Genomic DNA, 25,381 nt, shown 5'->3' on the forward strand with positions numbered 1-25,381 from the left:
GGTGGCAAATTTGTAGTAGTGAAATGAGTGTGACCCTGTCTACATATTCTTCCTCCTCTGAGTACCTTCACCACAACCAAATCATCAAGGCGCTTGCTCACTCACAAACAACCCTCATCAACAACCCTAAGCTCGCCATGTTCAACAAATGTTAGACCTCTCGAATGTCCAATCAAAAGTCTCCGAAGTTGTGTATGCCTCCGAGGGTGGACAGAAAAAGCCTCTGATAGAGAGAACGCCCGCGGGGGTTGGGTTAGTGGGGTGCAGGCGTCGGAGACATTTTTAGTTCGTGTTTATATCGCTGTCATCATTACCTTGATGTGTTCTATCTTACTCTAGTCTATGCTACTCTAATTACTGTACTGTACCTCGCTCTGTCTGCTCTACCCTACTTTGTCTCCTTGCCATTGCTACAACAACACAGTAAAGTATCCGAACCAGAAGAGAAAAGTCTCCGCAGAACGTTCGCTCGTGGGGGCCTCGGATATACAACCTACTGTCTCCTGTTTGTACCTTTCATTCGTGTTCTTGATCAAAAGAAAGAATAATTCAAATAAGAGGAAGAGGGCTTCTTCGACTTCGATACTCTGATCCCTCTCGCCGTGGTTAACATGTCCCTACCCGCTACGTATACCACTACCGCGCCTGCTACTGCTCCAAAGCAATCGACATACAGTATAGCAGCAGCCATGACCGACCCCACGAGCACCGATCGCGAGGCATGGAAGTACGTTTCTCGTTTCCCTCTCCGTCCTCCCCTCTAGTCTATATCACCTCATATAAAAACGGCCAATCCGCCACGCAGCTCTAAACCACATGGACAAAACAGAGAGAAGAAACACGGCTAACAGCCCCCAAAGCTCACGCGCGAAGTCCTACGATACAGAGCCTTACATGCGCAAGATCAACACGCAGATCATCGAGGCGTTGACGTCGAGATTGGAGTGGATTGGTGGGGGGTTGAATGGTGGTGGAGGTCATGATGGTGGGGAAAAGGACGGGTGTAGGCTTTTGGACTATGCTTGTGGGACTGGGAAGATTACTATGGTGCGTATTTTCTTTCGCCTTCAATCTGTTCTTTTTTCTCGACTATTGGTTGTTGTGAGGAAGGATGGACAAAAGGTGTGCTTTAGTTGAGGGGCTGGCTGATCTGAAAGTAGGCTCTGAGACCATATCTCACGTCTGCAAAGGGGCTGGATATCTCTACTTCGATGATTGATGTCTATAATCAGAATATGGACGCCCTTCGGTCTTCGCCATCGTCTTCTTTCCCTGACGGTGACGACAAAATCGACAACAATAATGACACCAGAACGGCTACTACCAATACTACTTTCCACGCCTCGGCCACCCTCGGTGATTTCGTCGCCGAGGTTGCTTCTGGTCCCTCTGAATCAGACCCCGAATGGACTGACTTTGACGTAGCCGCCATCGGGCTTGGTTTCCACCACTTTGAGAATCCCGAGTTGTGTCTGACGAGGCTAGCACAAAGGGTCAAGAAGGCCACGGGTGTGGTTTTGATCATTGATTGGCTGCCTCATGCTCCGCATGATGATCACAATCACGATCACGGTCATTCTCATGATCATGGTCACAAGAAAAAGGACGAATGGGAAGCCATGCAAAAGACAATCAAGCATCACGGCTTCGACAGACAGACTATGCAACGCATGTTTGAGGATGCTGGGCTCGTGGATTTCGACTTTGTCGTTCTTGGTGAGCCTTTTGTGCTTTTGCCTCAGTGAAGGAGAATCGTCAAAAAGGGGTTCTTGGCTAGGGGCAGGAGACCGTGAGAGGTCTGGTTCTTATAAAGTAATAGTTCAGTCAGGAGGAGTTGGCAGGGTGACTGTAAGGTGGACGACTCGTCTCTGTCAAAGTGTGTCGAGTCATTTCCTTGGTCATGGAAACACACTCAGGATGGATGGACGAGCTGAATTTCGGTTTGATGGAGATGGAGTCCTTGTCAAAGTGTGTCCAGTTTCCGTCTCTCTCAACAGATACCGAAAACGTGTAGGTGCGTGTATGCCGAAGTGCGTGCATAAATATTCGCAGAGGTGGCTAGCAGTCCAGAGCCGAGTCCATACTTGTGCAACAGTCGTCTCTGTCGTATCAATCTAGCATAAGGTCATGAGATTCTGTTTCGTCTAGCGCAGTAAAGACTTCCTTCGACTTCTCACGAGCTGCAGCTTGACGTGCAAGGCCCTCGGCTCGCTTTCTCGCTTTTCTGACATCGGCAGGCTCCCAGTCGCTGTCTTGATTTTGCACCTGTGTAAATTGTGTCTCGAGGCCTTGTCGGAAACGTTCAGTGCGTTCTCTATTCACGATAAATCGTTCATTCGCTAGCTGAACAAGCGCATCCATATAAGTTTCGTCGACCATGGGCATAAGCTGGCCATCTGCTGCCTCGTAGCCAATCACACTGTCAAACGCAAGGCCTGTCGTCCGGATGGCTGCCATGGCTGTGACTGAGCCATCTGGCAGCCGAGAGATATTGGATATGCCACTTTCTCTGAAGCCAGCACCGAGCGCGGCAGTCTGCACACGCTGTGCACTCTCCACTGAAGAACAGAATATATGCAGGATCTATCGTGAAAGTTCAGAACAACGTATTTACAAAGGCCATCTTGGCGCATATAGCAAAGGGCGACTTACCATTGGCTCAAATTTGCATCGTACCCACCTTGTATCTTTTGCTGAGGTGGGTATTGATATTCCGCTAGAAGTAGACATTCCAAACATTGATGTCAAATTTCTCCCTTGCTGTTCAGATGGTAAAGGGTCATGAGACACGAAGAGCCACTGACCACCGCCTTTACCACCAGACCCAGCATTGGCTTCCTCCGAATCGTCTTCCTGCACGATATCTCGGTTTTTCTTCCTGCCTTCGAGGTAGACTGCAATGCGACCTGCGCAACTGCTTGTAGTGACAAGAGCATCTAGCACATTGATTTCATCTACCAAAGCACGAATGCCAAGGTCGACTGTGCCTTTGGGAGACGCGTCATGATAGGAAGAATCTGGAACAGCCAGCTGCTGCAGGATCTTCTGCTTTTTGTTCTGAAAGACTGACAGCGACATGATGCTTGTACGTTGTGTTAATATATTATATCAACAGAATATAGCAATATCACGAATTCTCGATTGACTTTGACTTTTCGTGGTAAGGCGTACGGTAATTCTAAGCGAGTGACATCATGCATCGCCAGCGCTCACATCCTTTTGCGGACACAATAGTGGCCGGCCCTGGGAAAGGTAGTAGTAAACAGCTGGAGTAATGGCCTGTATAACCTCCTTTGCCTCCGTGAAGATTGCAAAAGTCTCCTTCTTCACCGATACAATCAACGCAAGATCACGTTGCAGCGTTCCTACTTCATAGCCTTAAGTGCCTAAATCCGCATTTACATTTGCCACTGGCTGCCACACTCTTACACTACGAAAAATGCTGCGCAGGTCGACTAGACAATCCCTCCAAGGGACCAGGAAACGAAGCGCTTCTCCGTCGGCTAATGATAAGAAGAACAAGAATCCCCGCGCGTCTGTTAGCACATATGAGAGAACCAATCTCAAAACACAGCGCGCGCCAAGTGATAAGTCAAACCTGGATCAGGGCGAAGCTGCCACAGGAACCGAAATGGCGTCTGGTGATGAGTCTGAGTCAATCAATGATAATATCTCTGAGTTCAGTGCCGCGCCATCCGGTGACTCTGCTGAAGAATCGCCCTCTGATCTGTCCGATGGGGATGACTATGACAGCCAGCAAACGAAGCGCGGACGCAAATCATTCCCCAAGGGTGTGGCTCGCAATCAAATCGTCGAGGCGAGAGGCAGCCGTGAGCTCTGGAGAGAAGGGGTTCGGACCGGGGCGCCACCTGGCACACAAGTCATCATCAAGAAGCCAAAGGCCAGACCCGCTGGAAAGACGCCATATTCGGAATGTACCATACATCCGAACACCATGCTCTTTCTCAGTGACTTAAAGGATAATAACCAGCGCGAATGGTTGAAAAGTGAGAGACCCCCTTATTGCCTAATTATTAATTCACTTGATCATCATATTACTGCTACTCAACAATCCATGCATGCCCAATGGGTCGTGCAGTAGCTCGCAGTAACGTTGATACCCGTATACTGGCCCCAAGAGACATCGGTGTGAGGACGGCGTCTCTTAGCTATCTATCACTCCACAAGCCGTTAGCTCCGAGCGCCCATGCACAAGGCATCTCGGCTTGCTCCAGACATCGAATGGATACCTTGTGGTTCTCTAGGACAAGAAGGAGAGCTGACTGTTTTGCTTTGTCTTTGTCAGTGCACGATCCCGACTACCGAGCATCTCTGAGCGATTGGAATACGTTCATCGAAGTTGTAACGCAGAAGCTGTGCGAGATCGACGATACCATTCCCGAGCTGCCTGTCAAGGATATCGTAAGTTCCCGTTATACGCAAGTCCGTGTGAGGTCTGCAGGAGAGACAGCAGTAGTACCAGCAGCTATGTCTGGGCTGTGGCGATGGTTCACTTTGGCTTACCTGTACATATAAAGACTTACAGGATTCACCGTGATATTAGATTCTCGCCGGATAAAACGCCTTATAAAGTGAGTGAGCTCAATGGGAAAACCCATTTCCGAAAGACTACGCTACTGACGCACTGACTCGTAGACCTATTTCTCTGCCGCCTGGTACGCCTGCAATGATCACGCGTGATGATAGAATCGAGCTAATGCTATGCGTATCAGGTCCCGCACTGGTAATTACATGCCCCTTCTGGTTGGTGACCCTAGTGGACTGAAATCCGACAACAGGACGAAAGGGACCTTATGCACATTATTATGTGCAAATCAGTCCTGGTGACAATTCCTTTATTGGTAAGTGACACTGTGAAATATTGGCCCCCTCTACAACCCTAGTGTTTTCCTACCCTAAGACTACGTACTACTACCTTCCCCCCAAAAGCGCGCAAGGTAGGTATAGTGGCAGACCCGGCGTTCATAGGAGACGCGCATACGACGTATCGGAGTGAGTGCAACACTTGTCTTGGATTTGTCCGAAACATTGCATCACAGGATGTCGTTGGTCGAGACACGCCGTGATGCATCCACGACCTACACGAAAGGACCAGATGGTCATTGTCGTCGAAGATGAGGGAGCATGACAGTCATCACCAGTCCATATGACTTGCCGCTTCGGTATCGGTCACGACGACACGACTCATCTCTTACAACCACCTCTTGAATCACCACGGATGTGTGACAGCTCTTCTGGTCTCCATGTCTACGCTCTGCACAAAACGATGAGATTGGGAGTAGCGGCATCGACGGGGGTAGGGTCTCGCGGAGATCTGATCTCAGTTGTGCTCAAGTGCAGCTTGAAAAGAGTGAGAGGTGTCCATGGTCATACGGCGAAACTGTCACCAAAGAGCAGAGAGAGATCTAGGATGCAATAAGCAAGGTCAAGTAGCATGGCCATGATCCGCAATGACGCAGCTGAATCCAAGTCCAAGGCTGGCAAGGGGGTCGGCTACCTGAGATCTCGGATTGAGGGAGCTCTTTGTTAGCTGTGTCCATGATGTTCACGCGCTCTGTAGTGCTTTGACTTATCGCTTCGACTGCCTATACTAACGCTTGAATGTGTCAGGTGGAGGCCTGTGGTATCCAGAAGCTTCATCACTCGCAAAGCTCCGCCGAGATATCGACAGACATCCGCAGCGACTTAAGGATGCCTTGATGGGGGAAGGGATGAGGAAGGAAATGCTGGGTAACGCTCCCAGGAACACGGCGAAAGTGGTGCAGGCGTTCGTTTCGTCACGTACGAACGCCGAGAGCGCCTTGAAAACGAAACCAAAAGTAAGTCTTATCTCCTTGCGTTTGATACAGCCTGCACTGCAAGGAGTGGCTTCCTGTGTCACACTGCGTAAAGGGTATATGCATGTTGAACATCGAGTCAAAGGGGGGTCTTGATGATAAAGAGCGATAGACAAGATCTTCGTCATCACAAGCATCGCTATCTGCTGACCGACTCATGAAATGAACTCGGGTCAAACCCCGGAAGGGCTAGCTCCCCGTCGCGGGAGGCAAGGAAACGCTCCCTTTTGCCAGGGCTGAACCTTGCCGCATCCCCGCCCGAGAGGTGACGCCGCTCTCGTTGATTATTGGTCGTGTCTGACAGGCTCGACTGTCGAATCACTCTTTGACAGGGAAGTGTCCAAAGTGAAGATACCCAAATCACGGAGCAGGCTGCACAGCTGGCTGCTTTGCGGTGACCTTGCAACCTTACCGGACTTGCAGTGACAAGAGGGGAACCATGGTGACTCGTGCTGAAGTGATCCGTATGTTTCTGAGGCCAAATGAGATAGGAAATCTGGTACGCTAAGTCGCTGAACGCGAGCTAGCTCAACCTACTTACGTGGACAGTGAGAGATTCATATGGATCATACGATGCGCATGCACATTGCAATTGACAGAGTCGTTTGTACAGAAAGAGAGGGGAAAAAACAGAACGATAGACTTTTCTTGTGGTATGTCGTTTGCTGACCAAATCATTGTGGCATAGGGCTATGAACATACCCATCGCGATATCGACCTCTTACGCCTAAGGAACTTCACTATTGGCCGGAGAATACAAGACTCGGAGATACTTGATGGATACGGCTTCTTGGGTCAAGTGACAAAGCTGTTTGCAATCATCCATCCGTTCGTAAGTTCTTTCTCCTGGTCGCGTTCAAGGATTTCGACCCCACTTGGGAAGTTCGAAATGCGTTTTCCTGTACCATGGTACTTTTTGGCACCGTCTCAAAGACTGTGCTGTTAAGCGCCCCTGGAATAGATGGTTTGAGATGTTGCCAAGGCAGTCATTGCTCAGGCGAGAACGACTCTTCGGGCCGCACGTCTGACATATATTCTGATTCAGCTTGGACGTTAATTCGGTGGCTTTTGCATCAAAAGGGTTTTGTTGTTCCGTGGCTAACTCGTGGGCTCGATGCTTATAGATTCTATGTCTCAATCGTATCGTCTTGCCGGATCCAAGCGATGAGGCAGAGGACGATGACGAGGAGGAACAATCTGAGACATCGTCGGCCGTAATTGAAAGCGACACGCGATCGGATGTGCGGGTCGGCGGTTCACCCTAGGCTGCCCGCATTTCGGGAGCAGACGACTGTCAGACAGCCACAAAAGTTGTAACGTGTCGAAAAGTTGTCATGTTGCTGGGTCTTGCATAGCAAATGTCTACATGTTCGCGTTTCGCCAACACATCCTTGGGGTTTTTGGAATGGCTTGTTTTTTTTAGCGCCCAGAAATGCGGACGATCGGGCACGGGACGGCGGCAACACGCAGGCACTGCAAGTCATGTGACTGTCTGTGCTGTCGAAGAGAGCTTGAATACTGCGCGTATCCCTGCGTGGGCGTCCGCTCTTACTGCTCTATTGGGTCGAATTTTCGTCTAATGGAACATGTAGATGCGGTCAATAGTAGTACCTCCGTCTCATAAGAGCATGTCGTGCCATAACGTGTGCTAGGCTTTGGTACTTCTACGAGGTACGGCCTACAAACATGCATCTGTACCTTGTATGATGAACGGGAGCGGGCCGCATTTACTCAGACTTGGGGACGACGTTGCTCATATCTACAGATGCTGCGCTGTAAAGGACGTTATATTGTGACGAGGCCAATGGGTCACGCAACCCATTCACCTCCATATATTTTCCTCTCCAAGGAGGGTCGTATCGAATATAGCCGCCGGCTATCAATTTGAAGACTCTCAGCCAATAGGGTCAGAGCCTGCGATTAGGGTAGTGCAGCCGAACTTTCGTTTATGAAGCGCATACGCGATATGCGCATTGCGCAAACGAAGCACGGCAGTAGGCGCATGACAGTGTCGCATATGTTAGGTGGCACTGCAGTGTTGGGTGTGGATTCCCTTTCTGTGCGTTAACGCGCTTGTTATTACCCCATCACGCACCCTGCGCCGGCCGTAATGTGATTCGGGCATGCCGTGCATTTGCTACGCTTCGGGACGATCCTTGTCCGCCCGCATCATCGCGGACGCTATTCCAAAGGCAAGGCAGTCCATCGATAGATCATTTTTTTTCCTGTGCACTTGGCTTCGCAGTGCTCTATTCCGTAGTGTTGCGACATTTCTACCTGAGATAGGGGCACATCCTTCATATGTGACTCTCCTGGAAGGGGAAGGTACATTGGCTCACTACTTAGGAAACCGCTCGTGCATAGATCGACCCATCGATATTGCTTGTCAGCAATAAACATCAATGACTTTCGTCACGTCGGGATCCTCTTTTTTTCCCTCTCTTACGACGGCGACCATGATTGTACCTCGGTGCTTGAAGCCCTACCAAACACACACTATCGAGATCGCCTTCTCAGCAGAAACAAAGGGGAGGCGAATGAGCCGGTTTGAGACGCTTTTGGCCGATGCGGGTAGTCTTAAGACAAATCTGGTACGAACGTTGAAAAGTCTACCACCTCTTCAGTCATTATCATCAGCACGCATACGGCTGTTGTCTCACACGCAACGTTTCGACGGACCGGTGCACAACCCTCGAGGCTCACGACTTCCGCACGTGTTGTCTCGGTCGTTGGTGAGACATGTGGAAATCTTTATTGTGTGCGCTGACCGGTATGCACATTGCTGATTGCAATAGATTGGTGACCTCATGCATGCTGCACCGCTGAGTGATTAGTTAATCGAGAGGGTGATAGTGCTGTCTTAAACGCGCGCGTGTGTATAATCCCATTGGGGACGCCCTCTCAAGCGACCTGACGGTGGGGTTTGGTGTGCATCGTACAGGTACTAAAACTGCGAACACGCGGCTCCAGACTAGCCTCGCAGATCACAGATCCGCTGCGGTCTGAGTGTACCATTGTCGCGTGGCAGGCCGAGCGACGGCTAGAAATCCATATTTCGAGCAACGCTACTGCATCCCCCAAATCAGCACTGCCGGACTAGGCTCATCTCAGCGAGAAAGCAAGATCACGGCCGTTTCTTGTACCGTGACCTCTTCTGCAACTCAAATCTCGCTTTGGCCTGGCACCACTTTTTGTCTTTTGTCTTCTGACCGCCCGCCAGACCAAGTGGAGCAGAACCGTCCAACGTTCGATTTCGAGCGGCACGTCCCTCTGCCGCAACCTCAATGTCAAGGCTGTCACTGGGTACGGCACTCCTACACTAGCATATTCCATCGCGGCCGTGGCTTGCCTTCTCCCGCGCGGCCGATCAATCCTTGACAGCAACAATAACAATCCCTCGACTGCGAACAATTACGCTAGTGCCGTGCACGCGCACCCTCGAGTCGACTTAGCGAGACACTCGCAGATTGTTTGTTGTTCGCCAGCTGTGAAATCGTTCTCGGCCGCCACTCGTCTTGCTTCTGAGCGCGGGCGTTTGTTGTTCTCTTGACATAATCTAGTTGGAATCAGCCAATACCTGAAAGCCCCCGGACCTGACCTTGACCCCAAGTACCTGTACTACCTCTGGTAGCGTACCTTACCTTTCCAGGTCGTTACCGGAACCCGTAAGGGACCCAGAAAAATAAAGCTAAGATAGTTGTACAAAACGGCGACTTTTCTCTATATTCTGCGTCACCGATTCACCCGTCGTAGCCTTGCTCGCTGCGCGCCGGCCCAGTCCGTCTGAGACCACTAGTATTCTTGGGCTCCTTCTCAACCAACCAAAGTCTCTCATCTCCCACAGCCGGGGGCCTCTGCATCTGAAATAGCGGCAAAACCCCACCATCTGTTCTTTGGACCTTCCGTTCCCTTGTGTCGGATTGCATCGTCTCTTTCTGCCGCGCCTTCTGCCGCTGCCTAGAAGCACGCTTGAAGTCATTCTCTTTTTTTTTGCCCTTACAAAACCGTCATTCCGCCCTCCGCGCCTGCACATACAAGACTGCCTGTTGTTCCTGGCCAGCACAGCCAAACTCCGCTGCTGCTGCTGCTGCTGCTGTTGTGTCGAATTGCTGCAGCTGTCACCCAACGCCTCCGTAGCACATTGAGCGCCGCTGATCCTGCAGCTCGCCTTGCGGCCCGCGCCTCCCTTGTTGTACGACATCAGCAACTACCCACATCAATCACACTTAACCCTGCGCGCGGAGCCGAAGCTGCATCATTTGGCCAAGGCACTTAACCTTTCATTCACAGTGCTGTGCATTAGTCGCGACCGCCTTACGCGACTATATAACTCCTCTGATGTACCCCAATCCAAGCGCGACCGCAGGCCAATGGAGTCCTAATGGTCCTCCTCCGCCTCAAATTCCTAACCCATCACAACAACAACAGCAGCAACAACAAAGCCCGCACCCAAATACTCACCAGTGGCCGCAACACCCACAACAACATCCACAACACCCACAACACCCTCAGCACCCTCAACACCCTCAACACTCTCAACACCCTCAACATCCTCAACATCCCCAACATCCCCAACATCAACATCATCCCTCGCAGTCATCGAACGGACAATACGCACAACGTCCTCCTCCCCCATCGTCTAATCAGGTATGACATGCACAGTTTATGGCTCCTGTCTCGTTTTGCTCCTCGGAAAAAAAAAACAAGGCTGACGAGGAAACCTCCACTAGATCCCCCCCATCAGTCAAGCATTACCCCCGGGACCTCCTTCAAACATGACCACTCTGCAACCGCAACACCCGGATCAATACCGTTCATTGCCTCCCCCACCAATGTACGGTCATCCGCAGTACCATCCCCAGCCTCCGTTACAATATCCTCCTCAGCCAGCTCCCCGGCAGAGGACCGCGATTGCTTGTCGTTACTGCAGGCGACGCAAGGTAAGCCATCCTTTTTTTTCCCTTCGAATAGTATCCCTGACACTCGAGCAGATCCGTTGCTCTGGCTTTGACCAATCCGAAGACGGACGCTGCACCAACTGTCAGCGCTTCTCTCAGGAGTGCGTCTTCACACCCGTCTCTGCTCAGACGCAGGCGTTTGTACCAGCACATACTGTTTGGCGCAACCAAGGCGCTCCACCGCAGCAGCTGTATGGAGCGTACGGACAACCACTTCCTCAACAACATCCGCAATACCCCCCTCAGCAACCGCCGCAGCAACAGCAACAGCCCCCATACCCGCCACCAGGTGCGCCGTATGGAGCGCAGCCCATGTACCCTATGGCGCAGGGTGCATCTCCTATTCCACCTCCACAGAACGCGACTCCGCAGCCACAGGACGTCGCAGGTCGCAAGCGACCGACTGATGAGCCTCACACACCGACTCTGCCTCCGCCTAACCCGGCAAACGCAGCTCAGATTCCCCAGCAACATCGCACTTCTACAGGGGAACAGCCACACTACGTTTACCCGGATCCGACAGTGTTGACCCCGGCAGCTGCGTCGCCGGCGTCGTCGACCACATCCTACCATTCAACTCAACCTACAGCGCAGCCCTACTATGCCCCTTCTGGTCCACCACGAAGACCGTCGCCACAGACCTACCCCTATGATCCATCGCGCGCGTCTTCATCTCCACATAACCTCGCGCAGTCGAGCACACCGGGTTCCTACCCTCCGCCACCTCCAGCCACATCCAATCCAGCCTCACAGCCGCCGTCTGGACCTGGACGAGGCAGTCCCAACAACGGACAAGCGGCTGGTGGTCGCGGGGTCAGGATTAATGAACTTGTTGGCCCCACCGGACAAACGCAGTCGAGCCCCTCACAAGCGCACCAGCAGCCACAGGGTCAGGCTCCGCAGTCGAACAAGCAGGGCGGCCAGCAGCAACAGAATCAGCAATCGCTGTCAGATTCTGAACGTCAGCGTAGCGCGGCTGACAGCGACATGCTGAATCAGCTCAACAAACAACGCATGTAGAGCAGATCATTCTAACGAGGTGCTCTATGTCTAATTCCTCATGTCATAGAGCTGGTCTCTAACAACATGTGACTACCAGCAAGTTTTTCTTGCTGCATGGGGTTGCCTGCTGTTCACGCTCACGCCTGAACGGCAACGGGGTCATTTGACTGATTGATTGACTAATTGATTACGTATTTTCTGTTTCTTTCGGCTCTCTGAGAACGTGCACGCTTTAATTTGGGCTCGGTCTGTGGCGACGGCTATCTCTCTTACATCCTGTTTTAAAGCGTCGAATGGGTGGTAAGCGTTCCGAAATCATGCATTGGGGTGGCAAAACGCAATGCTGATCGAGCTGCTTTACTTTGATCTTTTCAGGGAAAAGGATGTCGTGATCGTTTTGATTCAGGGAGGCCTAGCCTTTGATTTTACTCAATATATTTGTATAACAACTTTTAAACACGCATGTCGTTGCACAGCTGTTCACCGAGACGGAGACGAAGTCCTCTCGATATCTCGGATGTATTCCCTTCATGCACTGGACACCTCAAACGGACCGGACCGCAGGGGAATATCGCGCTCCCGTGTGCGGCATGGTGTACGAGAGTACCTTACCTAAAGTTATTCTGGTCTGAGAGTACCGATGTTATTGAAATGCCATCATTATTGTGCCAAGCAAAGCTGCACAATCGCTATTGCAAACCTCATCATTCTTGAAAAGCATTATGATCTGGCTATGAGACTTCGTTAGTGCTAACAGACGTACATATAACCGTGTATCGTTCTACTCGGAGTTTCTGACTCATTTTGAATGATGATACGTCGTCTGACAAATTGTCAAACATTCTCGTTATCCTGGTTCTACTATAGTTAAGATATAAGTCTTATAGTCCGGGTTCCTTCCGATAGGGCTGAGTAACGGCAAGATGCAGTGCGTCATTCCCCGGTTTGTACCTAGTCGCAGTTTATTCATACTGTAGAGACAACTTCTGTACCTAGCCAGGTATCTTAACGATAGATCGAGTAATTATAGTAGTAATGGCTTCAGCTTTGGTGTTATGGGCATTGCCGCAGATATCGCGCCTTCTGTCTCTAGATGACGATTCGTTGAAGCAGATCATCACGTATACTGATACGCTGCCTAAAGAGGCTGCAGTGGACCACCTTACCAACCTGCTAGGAGATTCCGCTCAGGCACTGGAGTTTATAACTTCGTTCAACTCCCGTCGACAGAGCCCACCTTCCGATGCTCGACCAGCAGCTCCTTCTCGGAATGGTTCTTCTGAAGTACCCAAGCCGCGCAAGCAACCTACCAAGAAGAAGCAGATCCACGCTTTACCGGCAAGGCAAATCAGAGATCAGGGCAACGTCGCTGGCGCGTACAGGAAGCGCGATGAAGAGGATTATATGACCTCTTCATCTCGCACGAAAGCACCTCTTGCATCTTCTCTAGCCCTCCAGGACAAGCCAGATGCCACGCAACAGCCGAAGACCACGATGGGGGGCATGCCCTCAGCTTCTTCACCGAATAGAGCGCCACCTTCTGCATCAGGCCCATTGGTTTCGGATATGCTGGCACCATCGGGATCATCTAGTTCGAAAGGATCGAGAACGTCTTCTCCGGCACCCGCGAAAACCAAGGTATCGATCACTGGTGGTACCAACATGCATGGTGCTGCGAAGACCTTGAACGACCTAGACTCGGCCATCAGATCGTTGGAACTTCAGACGAATCCGACGTTGCCATCTCATTCGCAATCACCGGAGGATCTCGCAAAACGAAAGTGTAATTGCATGGCGACGCGGCACCCGCTACTCGCGATCGCCCCGAATTGTCTTTCGTGTGGCAAAATCATTTGTGTGAAGGAAGGTCTCGGGCCCTGTACGTTCTGTCAATCGCCTCTGCTTTCTACCACCGAGATCGCCAGTATGGTGCGGGTTCTGAAAGACGAGCGTGGCAAGGAGCGGCAAACCGCGAACAACGCCGCTCATCGACGTGCGGAAGTGAGCCAAAAGCCTCGTGCATTCACAGGCCGTGACTTTATCTCATCAGCAGCGGCATCAGCCTCCGCGTCTCCGTTCTCCTCGGCACCTGCATCTGATAGTGAAGCGGAGGTTCAGAAACTCGACAAGGCCAAAGAACATCGTGACAAGCTTTTGGCGTTTCAGGCGAACAACGCGAAAAGAACTCGAATCTACGACGAGGCCGCCGATTTTGACATTCCCACTTCTGGCACGAACATGTGGGCGTCTCCGGCCGAACGCGCTGCTCAGCTCAAGCAGCAACAAAAGGTCTTGCGCGAGATGGAGTGGAATGCCAGGCCCGAGTGGGAGAAGCGCAGGGTCGTCGCCAGCATAGACGTTGTTGGGGGCAAGATCGTGAAGAAAATGGCCGAGGTCGAAAGACCCCAGCAGACCGATGTCGCAGACGACGCCGGGGAAGAAGAGGACTTTAGACCGCAAGTCAGCTCTAACGACCAGACTGGTGGCGCGTTCAGCCACAATCCGCTTCTGGGAGCTCTCATCCGCCCCGTTGCGAAAGCAGACAAGGGTAAGGGGAAAGCAGTCGGTGGCGGTGCGAGTGAGAAGGATACGAGGAGTGTCTGGCGTCGCGTGCAGGATGATAATGATGACAATGAGCAATGGATCTTGGATGGTGGTGCCTATGGCAATAGGATCGACGGACGTGTCTTGGGCGCTGAGGAACATAGTGTAGGGTCTTGATGTCTTCTCTGCACACTGGTCTAGGTCGTCGAGGCATACATGTAGCCTCGCACGATCGATTCGGGGTTTGATAGCACGCTATGGTACAGATATTCGAGTTTCATCTACGAGCACTTTTATTGTTACCTCATATGCATTGGTTCCCATTAACCATTCTCCCTAATAATGAGACCTGTCAACTTGCCCGAGCGATATTTCAACGACTCTTGTGTCCCAACCAAGTGCTTGTCTCGTTCTAGCCAAAATCATCAATATTTTCTCTATCACAAATCAGAAGGTAACAAGCAACCTCATCAAGCTCCATGCCACAACGAGTAGAACAACGACCAACCCCTTGATAAAAGCACCCCACCTCTGCCATATCACCATAGACCATGGCAGCCACTAGAATGACTCATGGAACATTCGTTCCACCCATAGCCACCAGCAAGAAGAAATATCAAGAACAAGAGAGCGGGGCGAAACCCGAGCACTCGTGTCCAAGAACGCAATAGTTAGAAGACAGGGTTGCCCTCGAGACAGCTGGCGACGCTCAAGTCTGCACGATACGATTGCGGCTTAGACTTCAAAAGTCCATGCGGATCGACTATAACAGAAAGTTGAAAGTTGAAAGTTGGTTATCGGGGAGTCCAAGGAGGTTTACAGACGAATAGGAAAATGAGTGTATGAGGTATCTTATACTTCATCGTTGTTGAGGATTACATCGAGGACGGGGAGGTGGATACTCGACTACTGACTGTCAAGACGGGAAGCTGTGTTGCGAATTCTTATACGATTGCTTTGACTGTTGTTCAATAAGGACTAAAGGACAGAGAGTGTGGGTGTATTTCCACGCGAATGTAAAGATGGTCATATCCACCAGCCCGGACCCAGATCTCCACCGTGCCATGATATGGCTACCTCGTCCATGGCCCAGATATACCCCATGACGACCGATGAACACCTCTCCGTGATCTCTTCTTGTGGAAGATCTTAGCAATGTATCCATAACGTCCGTGATGTGGGTGATAAGAGCAATATGCATGCCCAATTCCCATTACTCTTCCAGCCTCGTCTATATGTCCATGTGAACGCGGAAGGAACTCACCTACCTGCTTACCTATCCACCCACATTTCCCAACACAGGCCTCCACCGCCTTTTGTGATCAAGATGATTGATCATCAGACGTAAAGCCCCTCTATTCCCCCTTTCCCCCTCCAATTCACCCTTCCACCAGGGGGAAAAGGCAGAAAAGGAAAGGAGACAGAAGAGATGCCAAACTCAGCTCGCTGATTCAGGATATCCTAACCCCGAAATCAAGAAGAGGAAAGCGCTTCCTTTCACTGCCCTTGTACTCCCACTTCCGCCGGCCGGAAGGACAGGTCAAAGTGAAGAATGGAAGAAGAGAAAGATCCCGGGCTCATCTTTGCCCAATCTAAGATAGCAGGACGTCAAGAGTGGACTGGAGAAGAAGACTGGTGTGACAGCACCACTTGGCAGGCCCGCCGAGTTGTTTAAAGTGGGTGAGTGAGATACGTGAGAAAAGACCGAGAGAAATCACCTACAAGACTTGGGAGGCAGGTGTATATATCCCACACTCGGCGAATACTGTACTGCGGGGAGTGAATTGCAAGGAAAGAAGAACAACATTGCTTACGTGCCGTCCATCACTCATCGGTGTTAATCCGAATTCCACCACCAATATGAACGTCCGCAGAAATGTAAGCACTGTAGCCTACCTGAACAGCTCAGGCAAGGATCAGTCGCAGACAAGGAAAGAGACTTATAATGAAGGGTTATTTTGAGAATATAGCTTATGTAGTAGTAGTAGTTGTAATTGTAGTAGTAGTACTAATAGTAGCAGCACGATCGAGGGGACTTTTTTGTATACAGGATCAGAAGAGCAAAAAAACAGGAGAAAACACCAGTAAGAAGTAGAAGAAAGCAGAAGAACAAGAAAAAGGTAAAGGGTATCTCTCACGCCATTGCCCGGACGGCCCGTATTCGTTGTACAGTTTTGTAATCGATCCGTTCTTTTCTCTTTCGCTCTCTCTCTCTCCCCCTCTCTCTTCTTCTTATCTTCATCCAAAACCCGTATTGATCGCGTGGCTGCTGCATAAAGTGCAGATACATTCCTCGCGATTCGTTGACGGCCTGCGTTCATACCACCGCCGCCACCGCCTCATCCGACGACACACTTGATATGAGAGGGTGAGAAAATATGCCTGTCCCGTGCCATAACGTCGAATCATTCAAAACATTATAGCATTTCCTCCGCAGACATCGTAAAAAGTGTGTGGGTTTGTGTAGTGTTGCCGGAAGCAGATGCCGTACACTATTGTGAAGCATTTCGCATGGCATGCAGAAATCTCCAATCAAATTCTTACATGACTGTTTCGTATACCTTACATTCATGCGTTGTTGGGGGCATCGGCGGCGGCATCGATGGACGCAGGTTGGGCTTTGGCGACCGGAGGAGAACCGGCTTCTGAGTGTGCTCCCTCATGTGCTTCTCCTGATCCATCACCAAGTGCTGCTAGTGCGCTGTAAAAGAGTTAGTTTTTTGGTCATTATATTAACGAAACGAAAAGAAGCTTACCTGAATGCGTTCATGTGTGTGTTTGACTCCTTCTCGTCCTTCTTCTGGTTCGAGGGAGTACCGCTTCTTGATGAAGGGCCGGATGATTCACCATCTCTTGGTGGGCCGAGACCCTTGCGGCCACTGCTGCTGCGAGAAGCCATGAAGCCGCCAGGTCCCAGAGGACCCATGCCGGAGGATGCTTGACGTGAAGCACCACGGTTCTGGAGACGACGGAGGTCATCCATACCGACAGTGTTGCGAGAGTAGTCTGGCGGAGGCATGTTCTGGTGACCGAAACCACGAGCGTCGCCGCGGCCCATCTGGGGGCGGCCACCGCGCTGGGAGGCGGTTCTTTGACGCTCAAGTTCGGCGGCTGCTTGAGCAGCCTCGGCCTCGGCGTGGATCTGTTCGATGGTCTTGGGACCCTTGTCGGAGTCGCGAGACTTCCATCCTTGCCTTCGGAGATCGATGATATCCATAAGCATGAAGCGAGGTCTGCTGGGCATGTCCTTGTGGGTTTCGAGGATGTTCTGCACACGCTGGTAGTACATATCGACGAGCTGGTGACCTTGCTCGGTGCTGTCCATGGTGGCTCCGACAGCCTTGAGCAGCTTGGACAAGTTCTCGACGGCGGCTTCGTCGGGTTGACCCTCGAAGTTGAGCAGTCTCAACACACATTGGTGCATAATCTTGACCGTGAGCATACCAAGCTTGTAGAGCTCACCGATGAACTGAATGAGACCGAGACCGCGACGCTTGGCTGCGGCGGCGATGTAGTATTCGTCAGACAAGAGAGCTGCCTCCTGGGTCTCGCCCTCTGGCTTGTCGGGAAGGTTGGCTTCCCAACCACGCTCGAACTCTTCTTGACAGCGGTTGAGGAGGTATTTCCTGAACAGACCACCACCAACCACGGGCTGGTTGTTCTTGTCTCTAATGGTCTCGTCGACAATCTCGTTGCTCATGCTGTGCAACATCTTGGAGCAGAACTTGGCGTAAGTTCCAGCCCAGTGAGCTTCGTCACAAGCCTTCTCGAAAGTGAGCTGAATGACTTGACGGAGTGTGCGACCGTCCTTCTCGTTCTTGGATTGGTCAGAGATGGCCATGATCTGGTCAGAGATACGGTCAAAGTTCTCCGGCGTCATCTTGTTCAACGCAGCCTTGACCTTACGCTGGACCATATCAGGAGCCATCTGGCCGGAAGGATCCTGTTGGACAGGAGCGCCAGTGAGAGAGGCTGGTGTCCATCCAGTGGAGGACTTTTCGAGAGGCTTCAGGTCCAGACCAGCGGTAAGAGGCATGTTCTTGGCCGCATCAGCCTCTCTGCGGTCGTCGTGTCGGTTTGAAGGACCACGTCTGCTGCCACCACCGCCGCCACCACGGCGAGATGAGCTGCCGCCGACCTTAGGAGAGCCAGGACCCATGGTTTGAAGGGAGTTGGTGCGGCTGATCTGGCCGGGCACACCAACGGGGAAGCCACCTGAACGGCCACCGAAGCCGCCCATAGCGCCTTGGGCGTTGTTGCGTGCGGCTTGCGATGCAAGGAATCTGTCGTGTGAGTTGCTCCCAGGAGCGATTGTGCGGGCGTTGGCGAAGCTGCCCATTGCTGGGAAGGCACCACCTGCGCCACGAGAGCCCTGTCGGCCACCCATGGCTGCTCCACGGTTCGAAGCCTGGCGAGCAGATGCCGGGTCGGTGTCGTTGCCGAGAGTCTCCTTGACCTTGGAGTCCCAGTCGACGCTGGGCTTCTCCTTGAAGATGTTCTGGAACTGCAGCAAGAAGTCCATGTCGTACTCCTTGCCGACACGCTTGCCAGACTGGTTAAGAGCAGGGTTGGGTGACTGGAAGCCATCTGGGTACTGCGTGTCCTTGACGTTGAGGAAGCGGGCAGATTGCAGGGACTTCATACCAGGAGTAGGCTGGGCTGGCTCGACGCTCTTGTTGGTCTCGAGTTTGAGAGCGGCGGGCTTGGGCTTGCGTGCCTCGGGCTCAGTGACAGCAGGAGTCTCAGTAGGAGGTGCAGCGCCGTCAGCTCCGGGGCCGAGAGTGGGCTTCTTGAGGGATGCGAAGAGCTTCGCGGCCTCGTCGTCCTTGGTCTCTGATGCAGCGGCGGCGGAACCACCGGCGGCCTTGGCCTCACGCTCCTTCTCGCGTGCGATTTCGAGCTCTTCGGCCTCACGCTCGAGTCTCTTCATCTCTTCGTCGGCCTTCTTGGCAATCTCGGCCTCCTTCTTCTTCTGCTCGGCCTTTTCTTTGTCACGCTTCTCCTGGAAAGCACGCTCGCGCTCTTCTTCGGCCTTCTCGGCAGCCTCCATCTCGGCAATTTCACGCTCGAAGCGCTCGTCTTCCGTCTCCTCGCGTTCTGCGGGTTTGACGTTTGCAGCTTCTTCGGCAGCCTTCTTGTCGGCAGACTCCTTTTCGGCAGCAGCCTTGTCTGCGGCTTCCTTGGCCTCTTTCTCGGCGGCAGCCTTCTTCTCCTCTGCTTCCTTTTCGGCAGCGGCCTTTTGAGCGGCGGCCTCCTTCTCTTCGGCCTCCTTCTTCTCGGCGGCTGCCTTATCAGCAGCCGCCTTTGCCTCGGCCTCTTCCTTGTCTTTGGCGGCCTTGGCTTCGGCGTCCTCCTTGTCCTTGACGGCCTTGGCCTCCGCGTTCTCTTTCTCCTGAGCAGCACGCTTCTCCTCTTCCTCCTTGGCCTTCTTGGCAGCAAGTTGTGCCTTGACCTGCTCCTGGAACTGGTTCTTGGTCTCTGCAGCGGTCTTGGTGGAGCTGCTTTCGGCGCGGTTGTGCTGCACGCTAGGCGTTCGTGGAGGAGGGGTGGGTGCTGAGGAAGCAATTGCAGGTGACTGGGCGACAGCGGGGGCAGGAGACGACTTCTTCTCGAAGGTGACTTCTTCGCCCTTGTCGTTCTTGATGACGATGGCCTTGCTGGCCTTCTTGGGAGGGATCTGGAAGTTGGATGTGGAAGGAGCAGGAGTGCCAGGAGCTGAAGGAGCAGCGGGTGCAACAGCGGGTTGACCCACACTGGATCCAGGTCTCTCCGAGATTTGCGAACCGCTACGAGACATGGGGTGGTAGGTGGGTATGTGCTGTTGAGGCGGAGGAGCGCCGTAGGGTACGGGGTAGCTGGGACGAGGGCTGGGGGGTGCGGCGCCGTGAGGGTACTGCTGTTGTGGGTAGTAAGGGGGGTAGAAGCCGTTGTAGGGATCATATTGCGGCTGAGCACCATAGTAAGCCTGTTGTAAGTTGAGATGTGTCAGATAGTGGCCAAAAGGAGCAAAAGACTGAAGGTGGCAAAGGAAATTTCGTACCTGCTGCTGAGGGTTCAAGTGCTGCGGGTAACCGCCGTGCATCTGGCCCTGGCCAGGCACAAAGGGTTGTGCCTGCATCATCATCGGGCTGCCGCCTCTGCCGCGACCGGGAGAGAAGCCCATTGCACCGGGGTTCTGGAACTGGTGAGGAGGCATGTTCGGGGGACCGCGCTGGTTGGGCAGCTGACGGTATCCCTGGGCAGGAGACGGAGGGTAAGGCATGTTGTAGCCACCACGACCGCGGCCGCCTTGAGGCACGAAACCACCACGCATGCTCATGTCGCTGTGGGTGGATTGTGAAGATCCGCGACGAAGATGTGCAGGCTGCTGGCTAGGTGTGAGAGGAGGCTGGGGAGTGCGCTGTACGAGAGCGTTAGCAAGAGTGAGCGCAGATCGAAGGGGCAATCAGGGAAGAATTACGCTTGCATCACCGTTGTCGGCTCCCATACTACCGAAGCTCAGTCCGTTGCTCTGGCCGGGAAGAGTCGAGGGAGGCTTGCCACCGCTGGCAGCCGGTTGGGGGATGGGAGACGGTGAGTGAGCAGGAGAAGTCACTCGGGGGTCTCTCGGCGTGGAGGCAGAGGCAGACGCAGGTGCGGGTGTGGTGATGTTAGGAGTCTGAGACGGGGCGGGAACGCTGCTGGCGATTGCAGGGGAGCCCGAAGGGCCGTTGATGGAGCCAAAGTTGATGTTCGGTCGTGCGTTCTGGCTCACTGGTCCTCCATTGGGGATCTGACCCGAGGTGCCCGAGGCGCTGATTATCACCGAGGGCTTCCTGCCATGTTCTCCATTTTGCATAGTTGGTTTGGTGGTCGAAGTAGTCTTTGCGCCGTTCACTGGGGACACTTTTCCATGCTGCTGGGCTTGGGCTTGGGCTTGGGCTTTTTCCTGCACGCTCTTTGTCGCTGCGCTTGCGTAAGAGCGAGTCGGCAACTGCGCCGGCACAGCTGCTGACGGAGTCGTCGTTCCTGAAGAGGTGGAAGGAGCGGAGGCGACTGCTGCGTTGGCGGTGCTGGCGTTGAGCTGAGGTTGAGCTGAGGTTGGGGTTGCGCTTGTCATTAGAATTTCGTCGTAAGATGTCAGAGGAGAACAGTGATCTTGCGCGTGGTCGAAATGTCGTTCGGTGGAGCGGAGATGGGAGGGGTTTTATTCTGCGCCGCCGATGAAGTAACGATGGAAGCAGGCCGAGTCGAATGTCAAATTCAACAAAAGCGTGTTGCAGAAGAGAGCAGTGATTAATACTCTTTTTCCTTTTTCTCTTTTTTGATTATCGCTTTTCTTCCGTCTCACTGCAAAAAAGCGGAGACTGATGGAAAAGGATGAAATACAACAAGAAAGAAAACGACGGCAGGAACTGTCGCCCAAAGGTGTTAGAATTGCAGCAATTGCGGCAGGCACGAAAAAAAGAGGCAGTCGTGCGTGGGAGCGTACCGCGTTCTGTCGTGGGGGGAGAGGGACGAAGCACGTCTCGACTGAAGATCAGCGAGGTGGCGTGTCGACTTAAGGGCAACGTCTACCGATGTGGATGAGACGCGCAAAAAGGGAAGACGTATTACGTTCGTCTTCCGTGGTGGTGTTGGAAGGTTGGAGGTTTCAAGGGAAGGGGATGAAGGTCTGGCGACGAAGCAGCGCAGCATTATTTTTTGGGTGCTTTGGCCACGCTTTGCCGAACGTCAACCCAGCCAGAAATCCAGCTTCTTTCTACTCCGCTTTCTCATTCGTGTCATTCAACTAGGACAAGGCAAACCATGACAACACCAGAGAAGAGCAAGACTCTGTGTTGGCATCGTCACACAAGGTCTTATATCTGGTGAAATTATTCTATTACATGTCTGGCCGGCTTTGCTTGGTGTTGCCGCATGCCATGTGCACTTCACTTGCGCTATCAGCATCAGCAAAGCCCACACTGATGATTTTGCTTGACGAAATGGAGCAAGGGTCACCCACAGTGACTTCCACTATCAACCCAAATCATAATTATCAGCTGTTTGCCACCGACTTTTGTATGATGACAGTACTACCTATTCTTGCCTCTATTATTGTATATAGACCAGAGTGCATGTCCAACTTGGTGTACTTGAGACGCATTGCCTTACTTCAATGCTGCCTATTCCGAGGCAAAAGACACTTGCACAGAGTGAGTGACTCAAATACGTGACTTCTGATACTTCTCGTGTGCGGCCCACCAGGACCAAAACCCTTCCGCGGCCGGCCTTTGACATGTGATATCTTCCATGTCATGCGTGCAAAGCAACACGCAAGCCGCTGTCGAGTCGTGAAATTGTAACGAGATCCAGTCAAAGGTTCGATCAATATCTTGCTATCATTTGCAGCGATTATGGCCCACGCCGAAAGATTAGAGCATCAGAGCATCAGAAATACCCAGTTCGGTGGATGTATTGTACTTTTACAACATACCTCATCTGCATCCCGTCATTATGCATGAAGCACTGTCGCTGTTTTGACTCACAACTTGTGACTGTTGTACCTGACCTTAGAGTACGGAGTACCTTACTACAACCGAATTACAGAAATACCTTACTTGTGCTTGTAACAGGATCTCAGATGGTGACCTGATTGGACGGCCGACCGGGGGACCTGTGCCAAGATTGTTGCTGTTGTCGAAGCCGGCTTCCCATGAACTTGTGCGTTGCCACTTGTCTTGTGAATCTCTCGCGACACGCAAACCGGACCGGCTGCCGTATGCAAACTTGCATGGTGATTGCAACGCTACGTGACATTCGTACATGATGCGTCAAGTCTCTTACCGCTGCGACATGCACGACCTGCACGAGGTGCAAGGGATGTCTTTGTCTTTGTCTTCTCTTCTTTTCTTCCAAAGGAACAAAGAAGCATAGCACCGGCAGAAGACCAAGCCAAACAGTGTGAGGTATATAGGACATGGTTCGTATTACCTGGTTGCTGGGTTCCTTATTTTTCTGAAATTCTTGCTTTGGGAAAATCGAACCGGCCCATTACGCCACATGGCTCTTATCGCTGAAGGCGTTCGCATATGACTTTCGTACCTTGACCCTCGAGACGAGCCGACCTATAACAGATCGCACATCAAAACCAAAGATAGATGAGTATCGGCTTCCTGTCGAGTGCAGTAGGGAACCTCGGCCAGCGTCCGACGGTCGGCAACGAGTCAGCCAGCTAGTCTTTTTGGACAGGCTCCATTTCACATGTAACTTCGTTTAATTTAAACCATCGAACGAGCTCTGTGCGTGCGGCTGTCCATTTTTGTTTTTTATGGGTTTCCTGCACCGGCCGGCGTCTTTGCCTTTGCTGTGCGGTTCAACGCTTTCCCTTAGCGTGCGAGCCTCATGGGAACGCGCGCACGCACACACGCTCTTACACTAAGGCACTCACACCGAGAGGAAAACGCACGGGGATGCAGACTGTGCGTGCGCTTGTCAAAAAAGCACATCAAGAGCCAGAAAAAGAGGGTTATTTCGGCATCATCTATTAAGCGGGTTGCAGTACCTTTGTAGCGAGAAGGTAGTACCACCGCACCGCAACAACAAAACGAACGTGCGTTCTTTTTCTTGCTTGCTGTCACATCTTCTCATTCGTTACCGCCTGAAGGAAAAAAAAGAATGGAGAGCTGCGGAATTAATTGCTGTTGGCGCCACAACCTTCTTGTCACGTTGCGAAAAGCACGGGGTTCGTTCTGGCTGGCCTGTCCCTGACACACACGGTAACGTCGAAGGCCGCTAGAATGACTTTTTGAATTCAATGTGACATGTGCATGGTACAACGACGACCTGTCACACAACCTTTTTTCTCCCGGCAAGTCTGTGTGTGCGTATGTACATGCGCATATGTATAATGTGAAGAAAAACACATGAGTAGAATAATACAAAACCACGAAAACAAAGTCGATCCCTGCGGCCTCTCCCGAGAAGAATCGACATGAAACCACGATCACACTCAGGTAATGAGCCGAGATCCTAACAATTCCGGACTGACTTCCTAATTGCTCGAATCTCGGTACACCGTGGTGCACTTTCTGATCTATTTTTCCAATAATTGCACTTTCAGTCGCCCTTAAGGTTCTGAACCTTCGGGGGTTGGGCACATGTACGGACCCCTCATTCTCCATGGAGAGAGTACTGTAAGTGGAAAAAAGAGGAACAATGGGCGAGAGCACACCCTCCCAGAACCTGTCACCGCATCGGCCACCGCCGTCTCGCTCTCAATCTTTTAGCGCTGGTCGCATGTTTCTCTTGACAGGTCCGCCGTATGCCGGTTCGGATGCGGGTAAATCTCCCCCCTCCCTCCATCCCCACTCACATCTTCTGTGCTTGCGTGCGTTTGTTGGCTGTTCTGTCTCGCATTTGCGCGCGCATATATAGAAATTAGGGCAGCTCGCTCTGAATCATACCTCAATGGAGTAATACTAACGTCCGGATCTTTCGCAAAATACCGCCGCAGGAGGTTTGTGCCGACAGAGGAGGGGCAAGAGCAACTGCATTGGATAATATTAAGAGACAAGAAAAGAAAAATAGGGCCTATATGTTTTGTCCCCCCCACCTCTTTTTTTCTCCGTTTTCGGTCCTTTTTGGGATTGGATCTCAGGCTTGCCAATAAATCTTGGATTGGGCCATGTGGAGTAACACTTTATGTACAATCAAGCGCGGCACATCGTGAGCGATACAGAATAGGCAAGGTAATGTATATTTTTCTCCAGAAGTGGGTTGGCAAGTAGCAAGAACACCCGGGGTTTTTCGATGCAAGTACAATTTATGGACAAGACATTAGTACATGGTACAATACCAACATCTCCCCTTGCCAATTTTTCTCTTGAGACAACTTCCACAACATCGCGCCGCGGTTTGAGGACCCACCCTGATAGCCATGAAGAAGGGGAAAAAAGCACCAAAAGAACAAGGGTTAGGGTACAACTGCAAGAGGTATCCGCGATGAAGAATAATGATAACATGAAGAAGAAATGAGCAAATCAGCAAATAAAAAAA

The 25,381-nt window shown here is 52.0% G+C and overlaps 6 protein-coding genes across 7 annotated transcripts; 4 read left to right on the plus strand and 2 right to left on the minus strand.

Annotated features, from left to right (window-relative positions):
• Positions 1 to 611: 611 nt before the first annotated feature.
• AAFC00_001520 (uncharacterized protein) lies at positions 612 to 1,745 on the plus strand (the record flags this gene model as incomplete). 2 transcript variants are annotated; one of them, XM_069340722.1, is made up of 3 exons in its annotated part: positions 612 to 727; positions 861 to 1,047; positions 1,161 to 1,745. In XM_069340722.1, 3 exons carry the CDS (start codon positions 612 to 614, stop codon positions 1,743 to 1,745), a joined length of 888 nt encoding a protein of 295 aa, XP_069204194.1. The 2 variants fall into 2 exon arrangements, with proteins under 2 accessions (XP_069204194.1, XP_069204195.1); XM_069347701.1 differs by having other exon boundaries at positions 690 to 727.
• A 364-nt stretch (positions 1,746 to 2,109) lies between these two features.
• On the minus strand, positions 2,110 to 3,078 carry AAFC00_001521 (uncharacterized protein; the record flags this gene model as incomplete). The annotated part of the gene is made up of 2 exons (XM_069340723.1): positions 2,110 to 2,583; positions 2,653 to 3,078. The coding sequence occupies 2 exons, from the start codon at positions 3,076 to 3,078 to the stop codon at positions 2,110 to 2,112; spliced, it is 900 nt and encodes a 299-aa protein (XP_069204196.1).
• Positions 3,079 to 3,439: 361 nt separating this feature from the next.
• Positions 3,440 to 4,701, plus strand: AAFC00_001522 (uncharacterized protein; the record flags this gene model as incomplete). Its single annotated transcript, XM_069348646.1, has 4 exons — positions 3,440 to 4,007; positions 4,307 to 4,422; positions 4,539 to 4,592; positions 4,657 to 4,701. 4 exons carry the CDS (start codon positions 3,440 to 3,442, stop codon positions 4,699 to 4,701), a joined length of 783 nt encoding a protein of 260 aa, XP_069204197.1.
• A 5,495-nt stretch (positions 4,702 to 10,196) lies between these two features.
• AAFC00_001523 (uncharacterized protein) lies at positions 10,197 to 11,836 on the plus strand (the record flags this gene model as incomplete). Its single annotated transcript, XM_069340724.1, has 3 exons — positions 10,197 to 10,505; positions 10,589 to 10,798; positions 10,850 to 11,836. 3 exons carry the CDS (start codon positions 10,197 to 10,199, stop codon positions 11,834 to 11,836), a joined length of 1,506 nt encoding a protein of 501 aa, XP_069204198.1.
• A 1,017-nt stretch (positions 11,837 to 12,853) lies between these two features.
• AAFC00_001524 (uncharacterized protein) lies at positions 12,854 to 14,539 on the plus strand (the record flags this gene model as incomplete). Its single annotated transcript, XM_069340725.1, has 1 exon — positions 12,854 to 14,539. One exon carries the CDS (start codon positions 12,854 to 12,856, stop codon positions 14,537 to 14,539), a length of 1,686 nt encoding a protein of 561 aa, XP_069204199.1.
• A 2,391-nt stretch (positions 14,540 to 16,930) lies between these two features.
• AAFC00_001525 (uncharacterized protein) lies at positions 16,931 to 21,461 on the minus strand (the record flags this gene model as incomplete). Its single annotated transcript, XM_069340726.1, has 4 exons — positions 16,931 to 17,063; positions 17,119 to 20,327; positions 20,403 to 20,762; positions 20,823 to 21,461. The coding sequence occupies 4 exons, from the start codon at positions 21,459 to 21,461 to the stop codon at positions 16,931 to 16,933; spliced, it is 4,341 nt and encodes a 1,446-aa protein (XP_069204200.1).
• Between the last annotated feature and the right edge of the window lie 3,920 nt (positions 21,462 to 25,381).

Source organism: Neodothiora populina, assembly GCF_041146345.1.
Source record: "Neodothiora populina strain CPC 39397 chromosome Unknown canker_contig_12, whole genome shotgun sequence".
Lineage (NCBI taxonomy): Eukaryota > Fungi > Ascomycota > Dothideomycetes > Dothideales > Dothioraceae > Neodothiora > Neodothiora populina.